At 34.9% G+C, this 21,252-nt stretch overlaps 1 protein-coding gene across 7 annotated transcripts in view; it reads left to right on the forward strand.

The window, feature by feature from the left end:
* The window catches only part of LOC121871502 (trithorax group protein osa-like), a 163,437-nt gene that overhangs the window by 110,596 nt on the left and 31,589 nt on the right, over positions 1-21,252 (forward strand). For 6 of the 7 annotated variants that reach the window (XM_042373891.1, XM_042373890.1, XM_042373893.1 and 3 more), the window contains 5 exons: positions 183-1,073; positions 1,769-1,992; positions 16,527-16,580; positions 18,667-18,855; positions 20,633-20,849. In XM_042373891.1, coding sequence (XP_042229825.1) covers positions 183-1,073; positions 1,769-1,992; positions 16,527-16,580; positions 18,667-18,855; positions 20,633-20,849 — 1,575 coding nt within the window. The remainder of the gene's footprint in view (positions 1-182; positions 1,074-1,768; positions 1,993-16,526; positions 16,581-18,666; positions 18,856-20,632; positions 20,850-21,252) is intronic. The other variant, XM_042373892.1, reaches the window with a different exon arrangement.

The raw sequence follows: 21,252 nt of genomic DNA on the forward strand, positions 1-21,252 counted from the left end.
TACGAGCAAAAACACATTGTTTACATTGGTGCTTATGTAACTTGAGACAACACTAAAATATTTTTGTAACATGCTTTGTCACATTTTTTGTGTCTAAGGTGATTGTTATTGTTAATCTTTCTTTTAAATTGCCAGTGTTTTTTTCCAGTATGGGTATTTTTAAAAAGATTTCCTATTTACAGGTGGTCCGGGGAGCGTTGTGATGCCCCCCCATCCGGGCAGTGGACAGAGTGACAGTCGCAGCAGCAATATGCATGCGCCTGGATACCCCCCTGGTGCTCCACCACATATGTCATCAGGGCCCCCTCCAGGTCCTCATGGTTATTCAACAAAGATGGGCCACATGCCTCCTGGAGGTCCTCCAGGGCCCTCCTATGGCCAGACAGGGTATCAGGCAGGGCATCAATATCCCCCAGTCAGACCACAGGGCCCAATGATGCAACCATACCCACAAAATTTTCCTCCGGGAGCTCCGCAAGGTTCTCAGGGCCCTCCTTCCTCCATGCCGCCTGGTCACCAGTACCCTCCACGGCCCCCGCACAACAACCATGTTCCCCCCAGCCAACCATACGGGTATCCTCCATTTGGGACACAAGGTTGGGGAGGACAAGGCATAAATCAGGGTCCTCCAGGACCAAGTATGCCTAGCTCTATGATGCCTGGGACTCCTGGTATGCCAGGGAAAGGTGGTCCTGTCCAGATGCCTAGCCAGGTTGGTCAGCCAGGGGCCAGTAGTGTGGGTGGTCCCCGGCCTCACACACCCCCACACTACCTAAAGCAGCACAATCTAAAGATTGGTGCATATATGGGACCCCAGATGTACCCAAATGGTCCTGGTATGCCAGGGATGCCAGGTATGCCTAACAGTAGTCGTGAGAGTCCTCAGAACAACATGCCACCACCCACATCCACCCCACAGCCATTAACCCCATCTAGTACCCCATTGGATACTGGAGATCACTCTGGGAGCAATACCACTGTCAACAATAGCAACCCACCCTCTATAGGCCCTGATGGTAACCCTGTTGTGGATGAAGCATCACAGCAGTCTACCGTTTCCAACAATTCTGCTGGTAAGCTTATTATATAGTACTGTATACTGGTTGAGTATTCCTTATCTCAAATTCCCAAATCTGAAATGCCTTGAAATTCGAAAGACTATTTCATTATATTTATGGTAGATTACGCTGAATATGGCATATACAGGGTATCATTATTTTTACTAGGTTAAGTATGTACAGTATGTGTAATGAATAAAGTTAATATACAGGCTGCTTAGCACTCCCGAGTCGGGCGTCATGGCGAAGCTGAACAGACAGTAGTGATTGCTTACCTTTCTGATTCATCAGTGTGCATCTTATCATGTATTTTATACACAAAACTACCTGAAGGCTATATGCATCCATGTGCTATCAATGAAATATAAATGAATTTCATGCATAAACTTGAGCCTTGTCCCAGCTGGGTTGGCTGCTGCATTATACAGATACAGGATTTAGGTATTCCAAAATCTGAAAATATTCCTAATTTGAGACCCTTTCTGCCCCAAGCATTTTGGGTAAAGGATACTTAATCTGTGATACAGCATATTTGTAGATAGATAGAGATTGATAGATCAATAATTTTATTTTTCATGTCTTAATAGCCCCTTTTTGGGGGGCATAAAAGTGGTCTGATTGGAAATATTTTTATATATAGTATACAGTATTGGGAAATCACTTATATTAATATGTTATGCTCTGTATTTAATGTAATATTACCTTTACAGCATCAGGGGATGATCGGTCGGGTACTCCAAAGCCTCACAAGGATGGCCCTATGGGTGGTGCAGGCATGACAAGTGGAATGCCAGGCGGACAACATCCACCTTCCCACCCTCCCACACCCATCAACTCTGCCCCGTCACCTGGTGCTGTCTCCTTGAGCTCCCAACAGGACGATTTTGAGACCGTGAATTCTCCTGGTTGGCCAAGAAGCCCCAGCACACAGACGGTAGGATGAGCCCTTTGGTCTCAGTTTGGGGATATTTTTTTGCCCATCAGGCTGTTATTAGGATACAGTACTGTACAGTACTTCATTTTAACGAGACATGGAGGGAAAATTGGATTCTCATGTGTCTATGTTCAGATGGAAATCAGGACGAAGAAGTTTTCTAGGGTAAATTTAGTTTACCATTCTTTTAGAACACACTGGTCTTATGTTCTTTTTATATAAATATAATTGTTAATGTGTCTTCTCACTTAAAGTCCCAGTGAACACTTGATATCAGTACAGTACATGCATACATTACAAAATTGCATTTCACTTTTCTATGTCTGTTGTGAGATCAAATTATCTTCTTCTCTGTTTCAATTATTATAAATTAAGAATGTATTTGACAAGATTCTAATTAAGAGAGTACATTTTTTTCAGTTCTAAGAAAGTTTAACAGCATAATTATTGTAATATTGCTTTAAAAAATAATAATGGTACAGATGGTACAGTAACAGGGTGGAATATATATATAGGAAATTTATTATAATGCATGTTAATAATGTTACTGGATATGGGTATGGATTTAAGTGCGATGGCTTTTATAATGCTGATTTTTTTTTTTTTTTTCATTTTTTTTTAAAGATGTACAAGGCATTATTGTGGTATCCAAAGCTTCTATACATACAGAATAATAAAGGCTTTCTAGTAGTTTTTATATAATATATGTTATTGTACAGTACATAGGTTAAAACTCAAAAATTAAATAATGTAAAAAAATCAATACTTTAATCACTGTCAAGTAGAGTATTCTAAGCCGGTATTATCAGTGAACCTTTTATGGTATAATGTGAAATTCTAGCCATAGAACACCTTTATAGTTCATTGATACATCCCCGTCACATTGTCTCTGAATATCTTTCCACCAAGTCTCTAGTCTTCACTCACATGTCTTGTCCTTACATATTATATACACAGTTGATTCAAGAAAATCTGTAAATCAGTTGTCCCAGAGTTTCAGAGAACTTGCACTTTTGACAAATTAAAAGATAATATAGGTTGATTCACTACTCATGGCAAACTTTGCACTATTTTGAACATCCCATGGCCAGCATCCATGATATGAACATTTGTCAACATGAGTGGCATTCAGGTCCAGTTTTTAGGATCAATGTTTATAACTCAAGATATGTTTGAAATACATACTCGACATTTAATTGACTAATTTTCCCAATTTATTTACAAAATCATGTTTCCGTTTATCACTACACTGGTGTGTGCCAACCTCCCTGGGATAGGCCTTGTTTTTTGTTACCTTTTTTATAATTACTGTATTTTTCTTATTAGAAATTGTGAGCAGGATATGAAATTACAAGAAAATTCTATAAATTTTAAGTGTTTTTGAAATGCATAAATAAAGGGATCAAGTACAGGTAAATTCAAATAAATTTTAATGTAGGTACACTGCAAAGTCTCCCTTTGTGGGGCATCAACCCATAAGTGTTACTTGTTTTGGGAATTGTAAATGTCAGTACAGTATAATGATGTCCAGCTGTTAAGCAGAATTTTCTTCCAAACATCACACACAGTATTGGTTTTTGTTTAAAAATTACAAATCAATTTAACAGAACAGTATAGACTGCATTCAAACCTTAGAAAATAAGGTGAATATGGATACAGTACTTGGAGCAGGAGTCCAATTAACACGTCTGCTCCCTGGATTTCCATCTCCTTCATTTCTTATGCATTCATTGTTCCATCCTTCCATCTCATCACTGCTCCCTCCTACCATCCACATCTGGCCTATCCATACCATGTAAGCACTTTGATATGTCCCTTGGAGAGTACATGTTTACCCTGTATGCCAATATTTTGGTATTTCTTATACTCTTCATTCTATTAACCCACATATAGTTTTTAATCCTTCAAATTTGCTCCTCTTCTTCAATCCTGTTTCATTGCTTAACATTGATACAATTATGTTGGCTAAACAAAGCCTCATAATATGCCCATTTTTTCCACCTTTGGCACAGTTCTCTTTTTACCATACATTGCTCTGTGATTCACTTCATCACTTCATTCCATTTGCTGAAAAATCCACGTTTAGATCTTGGAAATCTCTTCCTTCTCCTTTAATCTCTTCCTTCTCCTTTATATCTCCATTCAACCGTATAATTTTCTTTGTTTATTCCTCTTTACTCATACTATTTGTAAGTTTTAAATTCACTAAAACAGCATTATCTACATAAGCAGCTGACTCTTCTCTCATTTACATTCCTTATCATTTTACATTAGACTTGCACCTCTCTTCTTTGCTTCAGGTTTCACCACTTTACTACCATAATCTAAATAACCATGACAACATTATATATCCTGGATGTAGGTTTTATTCTCTCTTTCTTCTGTTAAGCATAGCCTGTACACTCTTGTCAACCATCCTATTGCCCGTCTTCAACAGTGGTTCCACCCACTCCTTTCTTACAACAAGTCTCACCACCTTAATACCTTTTCCATCCTGTACTTTGACAATATTTCATTCGATATATCCTAATTAGGATAATTCTACCTCTCTCATCTGTTGCATTAAGCAGTCTTAAAATATTTTCTCCACCTCCCCTTTATTTCTCTGAAAACTTACTTTGTATATTTCCATTTTCCAAGATATTCTCCTTCCATTCACAGTTCATTAGTCATCAGTAATTTGGATTGCATCAAACACTGCGTAAAACCTTGCCACTCTTGACATTTTATCACTTCAAGCTGCTGGCAATTTACTTGTATCTCACAACTAGTGAGCCTTACTTTTCATATATTATATCTTTAATGAACATAGTACACAAGTACTGTAACTGTACAAACATTTTAATTTTCATACTTAATCATATTCTATGCTCCAACTCCTCCTCTTGCTGCTTCTTTTTTCCTTTATACAAATACCCTGTACATCGTTTACTTGAAAAGCACCCTTCCAGAAATTGTTGAGTCTATTTTGGCAATCAAAACTGACCACACTGACAGTATTAACCTTTTTAGTTACCATATCTCCAAACTAATGAGTTAAACCAACTATCCATACCACAAAACTGTCTCTTGCAGGCAACTTAGCAAAATCAACTCCTAATTTTTATATGACCATCTTTAACGTGACATAAGGTGATATGGCACTGTCCTTCCATCTGTAATCTAATCTTTGCTTGTCTAGGCTATTACGTGCATATTGTTTCATAGTGGGTCACCAAACTTGGTGGGCTGCAAGATTTGTTGTATTAAAGAATGAGGTACCAGTGACCCACTTTAAATTCTTGACCACTGTCAGTGAAAAAATCTTAAACTGCCTCATTTTTTCTGCACTGTTTTAGGCAGAATCATCAAAATTAGTTGGTCACAACATATGTAGGTTAAGGTGTTCTTTGTCAGAAGGTCATTGCAACCTACTTTTCACATATGACTATGCTACAATAGTCTCTAGTGTGTGTGTGTGTGTGTGCGTGCATGCATGTGTGTGAATACATAAAGTAACATCTAAGAAGTTCTGTGTTTTCAGTATGTTTGTCATATTTTAGAATTCTTGGTGACAGATGTATAATATATCTTTCATTTTTAACATAAAAATTTCCATCGTCCAGATTCCGTTATTAAGCATGTACAGTATAAAGAAGAGCTGTCTTAACATATTTAATTACCTAAATAGCCATACGGCAAATGCAATCTTCCCTATTTCTTTTACAGTATAAGTGGCTCTTTTTAATTTTATTAACTTTACTGTATGTAGATCACCATATTCACATATCTTGATGAATCAAACATCCATTCATGTGAGCTTTCAGCCATTCACCGGAAATGGGCTTAGCTATTCTGTATCACTCCACTTTTCTTTACTTTTGGTAACTGAAACATGCTGTATGTACCGGACACGTGAAGAGGAAATGGGAGGGGATGAGGAAGGATGCTTGTTGAACTGATGCAAGAGACATGATTGTGGGCTTCAGGCTGCCTTAGGAAATAATGAGTCATTGTTTGCCCTTAGATGGTGTATGGTGAATGATGGTGCCATTCAGTAATGTCATGGATGATGTCATTGCATGAGATATTGGATTTTCAAAATGTATTTTCAAATCTCTTTATAAATGCAAAAGGTTTGATATTCATGTGTGAAGGTTCAACATAGTACAGTAGTGTGGGAGAAAAGGTCATGAGAGTAGACAGTTACAGTTGGGGGATGAGGTAATAAAGGGGTTAAACCATATTGTTAGTAAACATTGTTCTCTTTCTCCAACTTGATGTTGCACCAGTCACTCAAACTGCTGCAGGTGGTAGTTGTTTAATGCTCTTCAAAATTGTTAATTTCGAAAAATTCAGAAAGGAAGTCATTAACCCTATTTTTCATAGTGTCATAATTGCATTCTCAGATGTGTATTTTAAGAACCATATTTATTTATTTTTTAATCACAAGGTGTGTAAAGAGTTACTGTTGAATATTTTTATATACAGAATAAAAAAATGTCAGTAATATTTTTAAATGCATATACTGTATGTAATACAGTACATAGACTTTGTCAGGGCTGTGCTGAATGACAGCTGAAAAAAAAAATTACCATATACTGTATATACCCAAAATACATTTATATTTCCTTCATCACTCCCTCAATCTCTCCCACTATATTGTGGGGTGTTCAGAGCCAAGAACAAATACTGTACAGGCTTTCTCTTCATTTGCTGTCATTTGTTCAAACTTATTGCTGTAACAGGAATGTTCGGCTATGGAATTCCCTTAGCAAAGTGTTTCAAGATATCTACTTGGTTTTTCATGCCACTTCACACAACCTGTCATCGTCTATCAGCAGCCTGTTTATCCCCATAAACCTCTAACTTCATGGTCACCTGCCTTTCACACACACACACCCACCCACACCCCACTGCTCCATGGATATCAATTTCCCTTACATCAAGGAGATTAGTCATTTTTAATTAATTTTAATACTGTAATTCTTTTTGGGGTGTTCATTAATTATGTTCTTTTACAAGTGTGATAATCCAGTTTTTCCTTTTTATCTATGTACAGTATTACTATGTTATACATATGTAGTTATTTTATTAATGATCATCTTGTGTACCTCCTGAACTGATTTTTTCAAGTTGCTCAATATGTACAGTATTTCATTTTGTCCAGATGAGTTCTCCTCTTCCAGAATTAAGGATGTTGTAATTTTCGTTTGTTTGATATTTGATCCTCCTCTTATGATTTGATTTTGTACTGTACTGGTAGTTAATGCCTTGGGGATTGTCTTGTCTGCAATATCTGCCATATTTAGGAATTTTTTTCTCTTCAGATGATTTCCTACTTTTTTTTACTGTTTTTTGTCCCTCAGGTTTGGTCTTGTTTTTAATCAATATTAGGATTATCAAACCAGTTGATATTTTATCAACAAAAATCCTATTCTTTTTCTTTTAGATTTCTTGATTTGGTTGTTTACCCATTTATTTATCACATATGATCATTTTAGATTTCTTGTGAATAATACGCTGACTTACGATAAAGTTAATCTTTGAAAAAAATATAGTTGCTTGTGAGCCAAATTTAAAGGCAAGAAATTTACTTTTGCATTATTTGGCTCTAAATTTTAATGTAGCACTTCAATTTTGATATTTTAGGAGTGTCTTAAATATCAAGGTTTTCAAAATGGGATACAGGACATCATAACAAGTGCTTCTGGTGGAAGTGGGTCATTCTTCTTGTTGCAGTTTGTGTCGCTCTTTAATAACATACAGTGTTCTCTAGTGCGCTTGGAAGCAAAGGTTTTATATATGACATATTTTAATTGTAGCTCTTTGTAACTACTTATCCTGGGGAAGATTGTGCTAAAAGTTTTCTTGCACCTCTTAGAAAAATTTAAGAGAGATGGTTTGCCTTGGGGATCCTTTCTACTTCTTTTCATAAAAGAACAAATAATCATATCACTTTGTATTCAATATTCCTTGAGTCTCTAGTCTTGGCTGTCTCTTTTAGCTTTGGTGGAAGCAGATCTGGTCATTCATCAAAACAAACTGGAAAAAATGACTCCCATGCACCTGAGAAGATGCCCTTACTAGCTGGGAGCGATGTAAATAAAAAACTCTTCTTGATTAATAGTTTTGTAACATTTTATGAAATTTTAAGTATATTAAGTCGTTTCCATGATAATTGCTTATTGACTTTGAAATTTTCATTATTGTCCTCCTTTTTCAATCTACATTTAATGGTTAACTTCTTGTAGAGGATCGGTAAGACATTAACATATAAATATTGTATCAATCAGGCCGTTTTACGGGATAAAAGTCCAATATGTGACTGGTTGAAAGGCTCATTTCAATTATCATAACGCGTGGATCATAAATTTACATTTAACGTACTGTAATTGCACGTTCCAAAATTTATGGACGGGTTTTTCATGTAGTTGGATCTTGGTAAGCATTGCATGCTGACCCTAAAAGGAAATAGTCATTTTAAGAAAACGATCATAATTATTTATTTTTTTAAATTATAGTTAACAATGCAAGCTAAATGTGATGGCATTGATGGAATTGTTTTATGAAAACGTAAACTCGTTTCATGGAGGTCTCCTCTTGAGTTGAATCTTTACTGCAGGGAAACGTGTACTATAGTTTCCTTGCAGGTCTGATGTTCCTTCATACAGTATATCGATTGTGTTATCTCCTGATAGTAAATGAGGACTGGATTATAGGCTCTGGGATGTGTATTCCCTGTGAGTGAAAGGATGGATGTATGTGGCTTGTGTGAGAAGTGATATGTTGTATGGCACTGAAACTTGGGCAGTTAAAGAGGATGACAGGTAGACTTGAGTTAGCTGAAATGAGAATGGTGAGTTGGGTGTGTAATGTCACACAAAGACAAGAGGCTCTGTTCAGAGCTAAGAAGGCAAGTGTGTATTGAAAATATTGGCAAAGTTCTGTGTAGAGACAGGTTGAGATGGTTTGTGCATGTGGAGAGAATGGATGAGACCAATTGGGTCAAGAGGTGCATGAGCCTAAATGTAGAGGGGAGGACAGCTAGGGGTATGCCAAGAAGGACATGGGGAGAAGTTGTAAAAAATGACATAAAGAGAAACAGCAAGAGACCGCATAGCATAGAGAGCTGCTATCAGGTAACTGTGGCTAAACCATGCAGGTGTGGAAAATGGCCATAAAATGAAGATACAGTATGAGAGTTAGTTCCAAGATTGTGGTAAATTATACCGTTATATATCCATTCTTTTTAGTCGTAACAGCTTATTATGTAGTCAATTTATACGGCTTGTAGAGGGAATCAGAAGACGTGGAAGATACTGAAGGAGTAGAATGAGGTGTTGCCCAAGGTTTTTAATATAGCTTATTAGTGCTTTGGGTGTAGCTGCCAGTGTATACTGGGTTTGCTTCCTATCCCAAAGGTCACTTATTCATTCCTCAGGTACTCAATATCAACCCATCTGTAAATGGATACTGAACTACCGTTGGGGAAGTGTAAATGGTCAAGTGCAGTGTCAGCCTTACTGCCTCCTTGCAGTATGCAATGTGTTGTGTCAACACTTCCTAATAGGCAGTCATGGTTATGGGACCCATTTTCACGTAACTATTAAGGCTTGGAAACATGTGATTTACCAGTAGATGGGATAGATGCTATGTATGTATACTACTTCTGTCAAGAGAGAGGAAGTATGAGTGATAGAAAATGGGTCATAGGTGATAAAAATGTGATGATCAAAGATGTTTGGGCTTTCATGGGAGAGGAAGTAGATTTACTGTAAATTAATGGAAAAGAGGTTCAATAAAATCAGCTGATGCTGTGAAACTTTAAAAAGATGTTATACAAAAGGTATATCAAATCTTGTGTACAGCTATCTGAAAACTATCCTTAAAAACTTGTGAAAGACAATATGACACAGTGGACGAAGTATTTTGGCAGTCGCAATGTTCATTCTGAAATTCATTGACCCCCCTATGTATAGTTTTTTTTATCAACTGTAAATGAAATTTTTGGGAATGGATGATTATGTCTAGAACAGTTATCAACTCTGAAAAATCTTAATTTAGTTTTAAGAGGATATACAGTACAGTAATTGTACATAGACTGTATAATGGAGTAAAAGAATGGTGAAATATGTGTGCTTTGGGCATTACTAAATATAATTACTATATATAGATTAAAATAAACCCTTGTTGTAGTTTGGTATGCATCAGCGCACTGAACAAGTACAAGAATTTTTCTTCTCTTTTACACCAGTCTCTCCACATCAACACATTTTCCACGCAAAAAATTTGTGTAGCTGCCCTATAAGTAAGGTTGCTAGTATCTTCCATCATCAATTACAACTGTATCAAAATTAAATTATGTACAACACACTGCACTTGTTACTGCATTAGTTGTCATTGATTTCTTATAATACTGCAGAACATTTATTATGAGGTAAATTACCAGCAGTCCTTCATGACATGCTTGACCAGAAAAACATTATTTCTTATTCTGTACTGTACTGGGTCTTTCTTTTTACCTCCCTTAATATTTACTTTTTTGTTGTGTTTAAGTCATGCATTTCTGCATTACAGTACTGTACTGTACTGTATTGAAGAGACAGTGAAATGGGAAAATGAGGAGTGAGCAGTGGGAAGTGGATGGTTGTGGGGCACCATACATTTACCAGCCCTTGTCATAAAACTTCATTAAGAAATACCTTGTAGACTAGTAGAGTGTTTTTATGCTTAATTTTCCACTTGATATGAATTTGATGTTATAGAAGGGCTATAATCCCATGTATAGGTGGTAAATATTTTAGGAATGGATGGTCTCGGTGGTTCCTGCATCCACAACTTACTTTTCCCTAACTTAATATACTGTATTTATAGCAGTGCAGTTTTGTAATTACAGAAACAAACTCCTAGATAGTTTTTCATTGTATCATGCCATTTATTCCTTGAATTAGGATTCTCAAATGTATCAGTAACTGGTGATGTATGTTCTCATCTACTGTACATGAATCCTAACTTTGAAACAGTTTATTGTTTACATAAAGATATGAAAAATCCAGGGACTTTTCAATGGAAATTCTCCTGCAAAATTTTTAAAACTGCATTTGCAGCATTTTATATTTTCAATAAGGCTGGGTGATTTGGTGATTCAACCTCCTCTAGTACCCAATCCCCTCCCATCTTTGACTCTTGGGTTGTGCTGCTACTTAACTTGGTTTTCCTATATGTATGAGGGAGTCTTCTGATATTCCTACATCTGTTTGTGAACCCTGGTGAATATTTGCCATTAAGGAAATTTTTTTTAAAGTGTTCAGGGTAATTTTTCTATTTGTACAAGAAATGGGAAGTTGAAGGAGGAGATAGTAGGACAGGGTGAAGAACCCACTAGACATGAGAAAGAGCATCCAGAAAGCAGAAGTTTGTATGAATGATCGTAGCGTATGATATTGAGTGGCTATGGGGAAAAGATTTGTTCCTGATGGGTTGTGTAGTGACAGAGAATACCTTAGCTGCTTAGGAAAACACATCCATTTTGGCAGTGCAAATGAAGTACAAAAAATGGAGGGAGAGTTTGTGTAAGCCCTTGATTCTAGCCATCCTCCAATATACTGTAGCAGGAAAAGACTGGAAAGAATTATTAAATAGTAAACCTTCATCAAAATTGATGGAAAATATAACAAAACTTCAGTTGATATGAGAGTATGTGAGTCATGAGAAAGTAAATTGATGGGGGTTTCAGGTACACATGGAAATATGTATTCTGGCATAATCAAAAAGGTGTCACTTTTGTAACTAATGATATTATTTTATGCAGTACCTCTTATAGTAAATTTTTTGCTGCAGCACCTCTGTATTGTTCATCACATTGAGGCTGCAGCACCTCTGTATTGTTCATCACATTGAGGCTGCAGCATCTCTATACTGTTCATCACATTTGGGCTGCAGCACCTCTGTACTGTTCATCACATTTGGGCTGCAGCACTTCTGTATTGTTCATTACATTTGGGTTGCAGCACCTCAGTATTGTTCATTACATTTGAACTGCAGCACCTCTTTCCTTGTCTGCTTCATTTTCTCAGCAAGACTTCTTTATTGTCTGCAACCATCACTCAGTAGCCCCTCCATCTTATTTGCTACAGCCACCCAGCAGCACATCTATATTGTTTGGCACATTCACCCCAGCACCTCTTTATTGTTTGGCACATTAACCCGGCAGCACTAATATTTTGTCTTGCACAGTCACTCAGCACCATTAAATTGTTTAGCATACTATACTTAATTAGTTGCACCTCCATTTTGTCTGATCCCTTTCATGAACTAAACATTATTCTTTCAATGAGTGCCAATTTTTTAGTTCACTTGCATAAAGTGCAGGAGAGTTTTCATCATCATTGATATTGACAAATGTTAATCTTTTTGTTTGATTTTAGTGAGTCATATTTTGGTTACCACTTAATCAATGCATTTTATGTTTGGGATGTAAAATATGTAACATTGCACACTACAGGGAATATTAATTGTCTCTTTGTAAACCCTTGTTAATTCTTTCTCTTTTTTTCTATCTTTGTGCTTGTGTTTTCCGTTGCATCTATATTGTTACTTTAATAAGGGAGACCTTGGGGATTATGTATACATTTGGTGGAGTACTATTCCCTTTTAAAAACTTCAAAATATACAGTACAGGTATACTCTAAAGTGTCAATTTATAATGCCAGAAGCCAAGTTTATTATGCACTGTACTTTGATAATCTCTGTATATACAGTACAGGTTTACAGTATACAGTGGTCCCTCGTTTAGCGAACACAATTCGTTCCAGAAGGTCATTCGTTAACCGAAAATTTCGTTAACCGAAACCATTGTTTCAATGGGATTTTGGGTAATTGGTTCCAGCTCACCGAAAATTACATGCAAACTAAAAATAAATGCAGTAAAGTACACTTACTTTGAAGTGTGCATGTAGAAGGCTCCTGGTTGATGATGATGTGAATTAGAATGGGGGTGGAGGAGAAGGGAGAAGAGAAGTCACCCCATGCCGCCATTTCACCCATAAAATTTTAGTTCACTTGGTGTAATTCAAGATTATTTTCTTTAAATAAACACTGCACTGCATTATATATTGTCAATATGTAAAATAAACTTCAGAATGACCAATAATTGTACTGTAAAAACGTTAAAATTCATGTTCAAGAGAGTCTCAAGCAAGAAGCTTCCTCCACTGAGCGGGGACACACACTGACGCCATTTTGGGTGTGTTGAGTTGCTGTTTGGCGTGCTAAAAACTAGTTCCCTGTACTTCAATTATGTTAAATAATTGTTAAAATGACTAAACACTTTAATATAAGACTTGGAAAATTATTGAATAGTACAACCTTCTTGATATTTACTCAAATGGTAACGAATTTAAGCCCTAAAACCGATTACTGTATTGGCGGACTAATACTACAGCTGGTGAGCAGGCGAAAACATGGTGGGAAAAATTTGTAAGGAATTCGTTAACCGAAATTTCGTTAGTCAAGGGATCACTGTATATATAATAAGACCTTAAGATTTATTTTGTTAAAAAAATTAATTATTTACAGCACAAAAATAAATTAAATTTATTTAATAATAACTGTCAAGATCATCCACTAACCATGCATACGTTACTGAAAGCAATTATTAAAAAAAAAAAAATCAGCAAGGGGATGGTGGTTCTAGTCTGCCATATTCTATTATATTTCTGCTATTTATTAAGATTAAAAGCCACAACTTAATAAACAGAAAGAAAAATAACTAAGGCTCCGTAAACTATAACAGCCACTTTTTTCTTCTTTTTACAAACCTGAGAAGTGGGAGTGAGTTGAGTGACCCGCCCATAGGTACTTGCTTGTTCTTTCTCTCCTTACTTTGGCTCAAGTTATGCCAATTTGCTCTTCAACAATTTGCTTTTCTCTGGTCTGTGCTTGTGCTTAGTGTATATATATATATATATATATATATATATATATATATATATATATATATATATATATATATATATATATATATATATATATATATATATATATATATATATATATATATATATATATATATATATATACAGACTACTGATTCAGGCCTCTATAACAAGACACTTTGGCTATTATTATGCTATTTTATTGATAAACGAGCAAACTTCAAACTTTGATAATGGCTTATGGTAAGATATTCTTCAATTGTTTTTTTACCCAGAAATCTTTATTGAAAGACTAGAATAAAATATTGTCCACTTCTTTTAACCATTATGATTATTGAATAGTTTCTGAATTGCAGTTGAAGTATTGTTTTACCTATCATTGTGGGTGCATTGTGTTTGGTATTTGTTGTCAAGATGTTGTTTGATGTTGGTGTTGTGGAGTGTGTCCTTCCCCGGCTGGGTCTCACATCTGGCACTACTTGTTGGCACATGGACATAAACCTTGTTAATATGATTTTGATTCTACTTATGATAGCACAGTATTTTATGTGCGAGATACAGTTGTTCAAAGGTGATAACTAACTTTTCATTATACAAATGTATACAGTAATTTATGTTTCCCTTTATGTGTGTGTGTGTGTGTGTGTGTATATATATATATATATATATATATATATATATATATATATATATATATATATATATATATATATATATATATATATATATATATATATATATATATATATATATATATATATACTGTATACAGTAGTTTATTATGATGTTATATATAAAATAGGAAAACAAATTGTTTCTTTTGTTAAATATTTATCTTATAAGGAATTCACTCATTCACAATTCACAAGTCATGTGCATGTTCAACACACGCAAATCACTACAATTAATTTTTAGCTGTCTGAACAAGCCATTGCACCAGCATAGCTTAATTTGAAGTGCGACATCAAGTATCCAGGAATGGTTCAAGTATTGTTTGAGTTTTTACTCTTGATGTGTTTGTGTGTGGTACTTTGTTGTTAAGTGGATGAAGAGGTCAAATAATTCTCTCAAAGGAAATAACTTATAATCTTCGTGCACTCAGTTTTACTCACTTCCATAAAATAGATATAATCTTCGTGCACTCAGTTTTACTCACTTCCATAAAATAGATATACTGTCTTCATGTTCTGAGCCATTTAAACTTAAAATACTGTACTAAATGCTACTGTGGTTTATGATTGATTCTTGAAATTCTGTATTTCATATGCTTCTTGAATTAAGGTTGCTTACTAAATACCACTGTATTACCATATCACAATAATCAGCACTGGTGTCTTATTGTCAGTGCTCCTACAATATGGTATGAATGAGTGAGTTCTCTTGTACAAAGGATAAACATTTTATAAACCTCAAAATCATGTTAAGCCTCTTCAGCCATATCCTCCCACACAGTATACAGTAGTGGTGTTCTCATAATTTGCACAGTCACCCACCCTGTAACCCCTTAGATGTCAGAAAAAAAATGTATTCTTGAATCTTTTCTTAAGTTTGAATCTGCTGACACCTTAGAGGATAGAGGGGTCATAGATCAGAGTATTATAGGTCAAGAATAAAAAAGTGGCAGTTAAAATCAAAGCAAACCACCATGCAGAATGCTTGTGTTAAAAGGATGTGAGGGAATGTTAGTTTGTTTATAATTAATATATATATATATATATATTTCATGTAGATCCACAATGAAAACGTGGATAAGATAAATCTTGATAAAATCACACGGGAAAAGGGAAATAACGGAGCACCTTAGCTTTCGTCTTTATTCAAGACATCTTCAGTTGCCTCTGAAGATGTCTTGAATGAAGATGTCTATGATATATATATATATATATATATATATATATATATATATATATATATATATATATATATATATATATATATATATATATATATATATATATATATATATATATATATATATATTATATATATTTATATTTATATTATATATTATATATATATTATATATATATATATATATATATATATATATATATATATATATATATATATATATATATATATATATATATATATATATATATATATATATATATATTATATTATATATATTATATTGTATATTTTATTGTATATATATATATATATATATATATATATATATATATATATATATATATATATATATATATATATATATATATATATATATATATATATATATATATATATATATATATATATATATATATATATATATTGCTATTTTCATTTATATATTTTTGGAATTTCAGGCATGGTAGTATCAGTAGTGTGCTGAGAATAGTTTTGTAAATGAGTAGTAATGAGTGAAGATAGCATTGTGAAAAGATCACTGACCCCCATGCCACGTATATGATGAAAGATCTTGAATGAAATGCTGTTCAAGGTTATTCGTTGTAATTTGCTGAAATCTTGACCTTTACAAGGAAGGGGCACAGAAAGGTGTGCTGCTGCTGCTTCTGAGTAAAGGCCGACTCATTATCAGTAACTTTTTTCTAAAGGGACCAAAGTTGACAGAAACGAGGGTAAATCTCAACGTTGCGTGACATTTTTCAGGTGTATGCTAACAGTCAACCACCCCCACCCCCAGACATCTACAGACCATCCAAGGTTAATATCAAGGTTTACACCCAGCCCACTTTTGGATTTACTACCTAACTGTTGCAGGCCTGATTGCCCCCACTCCCTAGCAGATCTCCCCTCCCCCTAACTCCACATGACCAGCCTCTTGGTTGACGCTTCCATCCCGCCCCTCTCTAGTCTGTGCTCCTGCTTACTAAATCTTTTCCTGTGCTTTTGTAGATTCTCCAAATATATTCTAATACCATTGAGGTAAGATGCTGTCCTACCTATGCTAACAGTTGAATTGATATGTGAAACTGTAAAGGATTTAGGCTGTTAAAATTATTAAGCCTACAGTATATGATTAGAGAAACTTCTTTAGCAACTTGAAAAAAATCTTCTAGACTAGTGGGGGGCAGAGGCAAAGCCAGAAGATTCCCTGGTATATGACTTGCTTGATTAAGCTTAACAACTTGCCCTTTGTAGGAAGCATGGATAGCATGGCACTAGCAGTAGTCTTGCTGGTATAGAGCTCATCACAGCAGTAGCTAGTTGCTGCTAGCTTGTTGCTATGAACATCCCAGAACTGTGCTGGCTGTTCTGATAGATCTTACGGCACTGGTAGCTTTGTAGATGAAGCCGTGATATTGCTGGTAAACTTAACTGTTTTCTTAACAAAAAGCATTATGGTTGTATTTTGATTTTCCACATATAGTGGTTATGTGGCATTGACCATAGTGCTTTATTTTAAGACAAATTGGAAGGTTTAGCAACAAAAATAATACTTAATATCTTGGATCAACAGAAGCTAGAAGGCCAAAGTCAGTCTTCTGATTCTCGTTAAAAGAAACCTTTATCTGGGAAGCTGTACACATACAGTGATTCTCAGAGAGGTAATTGTCTTCTGTTTGCCCAGGACTTTATGTATGCTTAGCTTGTTGTAGCTCATACCTAAGTGTGATGCATAGGCTCCTTAGTATAACAGTCTTGCCTAGACCACAATTTTAACCTGAATGCTCATCAATATCATATTGGATTCATTGCAGCTTTAAGATCAGTGTATATTTGGTGCTACAAAAGAGAACTTTCGATGATTTAAGTCTTATGGGAATGAATTTATTTTGGCTCTGTGAGTCCTCTCTGTTGTATGGTTTATGAATGGAGTTTGACACGGTCATTATTCTCATTAACTAATCATAAGCCCCACTTTTAATGCTTCAAGTTTGGATATTTTACAACTTGCATCCATATAACCCCTGATGCCGAGTAATGTATAATAAGAATAAAAGTGAAGGTTCAAAGTGCATAAGTATTTTTTCTTGTTACAAGCATCCAAGTGAACACTAATAATGTCTTGCAGTTAATTTTAACAAATCTTGAAACATCTTGAACTAGTTCTTTTTTATTACTAAATTGAATCCCATGGAAGTCCAAATGTGACCAGACTTGCTAGTTAGTCTTGCATAGTGTTTCCTTAAAGGTGGTTTTATCTCAGGATATAAATTAGCCTTTAGGAAACATGAGTGTATGAGGATAACATTTAGCTTTTTGGTCTATATTTTAGAAACCCTCTCTGCCAATGCTTTGAGATGTGCTAACCAGTTGTAGTGATGCTCTCACATAATGCCTTCCCTTTCAGCCTAGTTACCAAGTTAGTCTTGTAGAACAATCTCGGTACTCTCTTCTAATATGAGGATGTTATCCTCTGGAGGTTGCTACGTATTCTTCTCATAGTTCATATCATGTTTGTAGTTTGAAATTAATGACATAATATAAACAGTTCCAGTATGTTAGCCCAGAACATTAACTTGTGATTGATAGTCTTAAAATTATCATTCATCCTTTTATATCATAATTACCAAAATATATACAGTACTTGTGATTGCTTTACTATATAATTACACATTCATCATTCATCCATCTTGATCTTTACATAAGTTCAGGTATGAGCCTAGAAAACTTGCAGTATATAATAACATATTTGATTAAGGAATTCATAGTCAGAGACTGGGTTCACCTGCTTTGCTCTTATTGTTACATTTATTTGCTAACAAGGGAGACCATGCCAGAAACTCCCCATTAAGAGCTTTAAATTTGTATATCTCATTGCAATTATTAAATCTTCCCTTTCCAGCCGGGAGAAAATCTTGCACGGCTTTATGAGATGTCGGACTCTCCAGAACGGCGTGCCTGGTTGGACAAATTATTGTCTTTTATGGATGACAACAAGACCCCGATCACTGCATGTCCCACAATCAGCAAGAATCCTCTTGATCTCTATGCTCTTTATCTCCACGTACGGGAACGTGGAGGCTTTGTGGAGGTGTGTTATTTATTTATTTATTTTTTCAATTTAAATTTTTTTCCCAGTTAAATTTTGAACACTATTAGGGGAAGTATCATCATAGTTAGACAACAATAACCTCAAAAGGGAAAATGACTGATAATTGGTCTCCTCACTAAAGGGGTAGAACAGTGCCGTAATGATGGAAGAGAGGTAAGTGAGATAGTTTAGGAATAGTGGGATAGGAGAGGGTGAGGTATCATTCTTTATTACAGGTTGGACCCCGCTGATCTGGGACCCGATAGTCCGGCAGCTTCGATGGAAATTTAGGTTGTGTTCCATTACTACTAAAAGTCAACAGTAATGCTATAAAAGTTGTGGGAAAAATCATTACAATTATCACAACCTGTACTTAAATGTACTAAGTTAATTTCTAAAATATTAATGTCTAGTGCAAATTATGTGATGTTTATAGTACTTAAGTTAATCGTCATCTTGCAAGAATTCCATTGCAATATTAGAGTATTTCAAAATATATTCATTGTTTAGTTCTGTATACTGTATACACTGTATGTGAATTCCCCTATTGTGAATGGCATAAAGTGAGGGTCCAGTGTACAGTAAACGTGTGCCATAGCAGCAAACACTTTGTCATAAAGAGGTCCAGTAAGCCTGGGCTAGATTTATGCTGATATAAGTTGTATTGGTACTAGTAATAGTACATTTTATGCATTGTTTTGCATTTTATAACCTCGTCTTAAGTGGTTCGGAATTTTCGCTAATCCGGAACCAGTTTGGTCCCAAACTTCCTGGATTAGTGAGGTCCAACCTGTGTTGTTGTTTTGCCTTATGCATTATACAGTACAGTACTTGTTTGGTATTAATACTCACTAGCCATGTTTGAAACATATCCTGGAAGAAGTTAATTTGTTACTTGGCCATCATATAAGAGCAAATATTATTATTAATGAAGAAAGTAAAGTATTTATGAAGAGGAAGAGTAGATACAGGTATAAGGGAAAGTACAGGTAATACCAAATACAGGGTATGTGGCTTGGTAAGTATCTGTCTTCATCAAGGTTTGTATCCTTTCAGCAGTATGTGTATGCTGGATCATAGCAAAATGTAGGAGATTAAACATTTTATTTGGGAGTGTTGTGATTCAAGTGAATATGACATTTTTGTAATTAAGGAATATTTTTATGAATTGTTAATATTTGTTTGCTAATACCAGTTCCCACACTGTTTTATTTATGCTACACTAGACTGTTAATAAAAGAAGTCAATATTTATTATTTTTCCATGCACTGTACAGTATTTATAATTATAGTGATAAGTTTTATTTTAAACTTTCTAATTATAAAAATAGAGTTATGTTTATACTATTTATGCTCTGATCATCATCATCATCATCACATCATCATCATCATTATCATCATTCAAGCACTGCAAGCAGGCATTGTTTAGACTTCCTTGTGGTTCGAATCTGAATGTTTAGTTTGGCATTTCCACATTACAGAACAGTGTATTGTTGTAGTTAGTAAATAAACATTCTCTTGTTTGATAATCCATGTATTATTACAGTACATCGTAGTAGATAGATGATTTTATATAAAAGTGTAAATTGAAAAAATAGGAAATTCTCTGCCTGCATGGGTTATATATAGGATACTGATGCATTTTGGGAGTAAATTACCTAACACAAGTGTAGAATAGGGTCATATAAGATAGAATAATTGATTAGAAACCACATGTACTTTGCCAGAGTTTAATGTCAACCCTTAATTAGTATTAATGTATTTGTGTAATTTTTTAGGTAACCAAGAATAAGCAGTGGAAAGATGTGGCAGCAGTTATGGGCATTGGGGCATCATCAAGTGGTTCTTATACCCTACGCAGGCATTACATGAAGCATGTCTTAGCATATGAGTGTAAATTTGACCGAGGAGGCATTGATCCTCAACCAATAGTCAACCAGATAGAAGCAGCAGCGAAGAAGAAAACAACGAAGACGATATCTGTGCCCTCACCTGGTGAGTAGTACCGAATTTCTCACATATTTTCCACCAACCTTGATCTAATGCAGAAACCACATTAAGCAAATAAATAAATAGACAACAATAACATTTAACAGTGTAATATGACTTGAATGGGAGGAAATATGAAATTATTGCATATACTGTATGCTTTTTTTATACTTGAAGTCATATGTAAACTTTGCAGTGTCTAGTTTTTTTTTACTTCAGCACCTTCCAGTTTTGGTCAAAGTTATCATTATGCATATAAAGAGTGTTTGTTGTTGTGCAAGTTGGCACCTAAACCAGTTTATTGAGAAATCTTAAGCAAATAATATATTTACCTGTGGGTGTCTTAGACTAGAATGTATGCTGGTGGTTATTGTTGGAAAGGTTTGATAAAGAGTTTGTATACTTTGCC

This window comes from Homarus americanus, unplaced genomic scaffold (assembly GCF_018991925.1).
Source record: "Homarus americanus isolate GMGI-L3 unplaced genomic scaffold, GMGI_Hamer_2.0 scaffold45698, whole genome shotgun sequence".
Lineage (NCBI taxonomy): Eukaryota > Metazoa > Arthropoda > Malacostraca > Decapoda > Nephropidae > Homarus > Homarus americanus.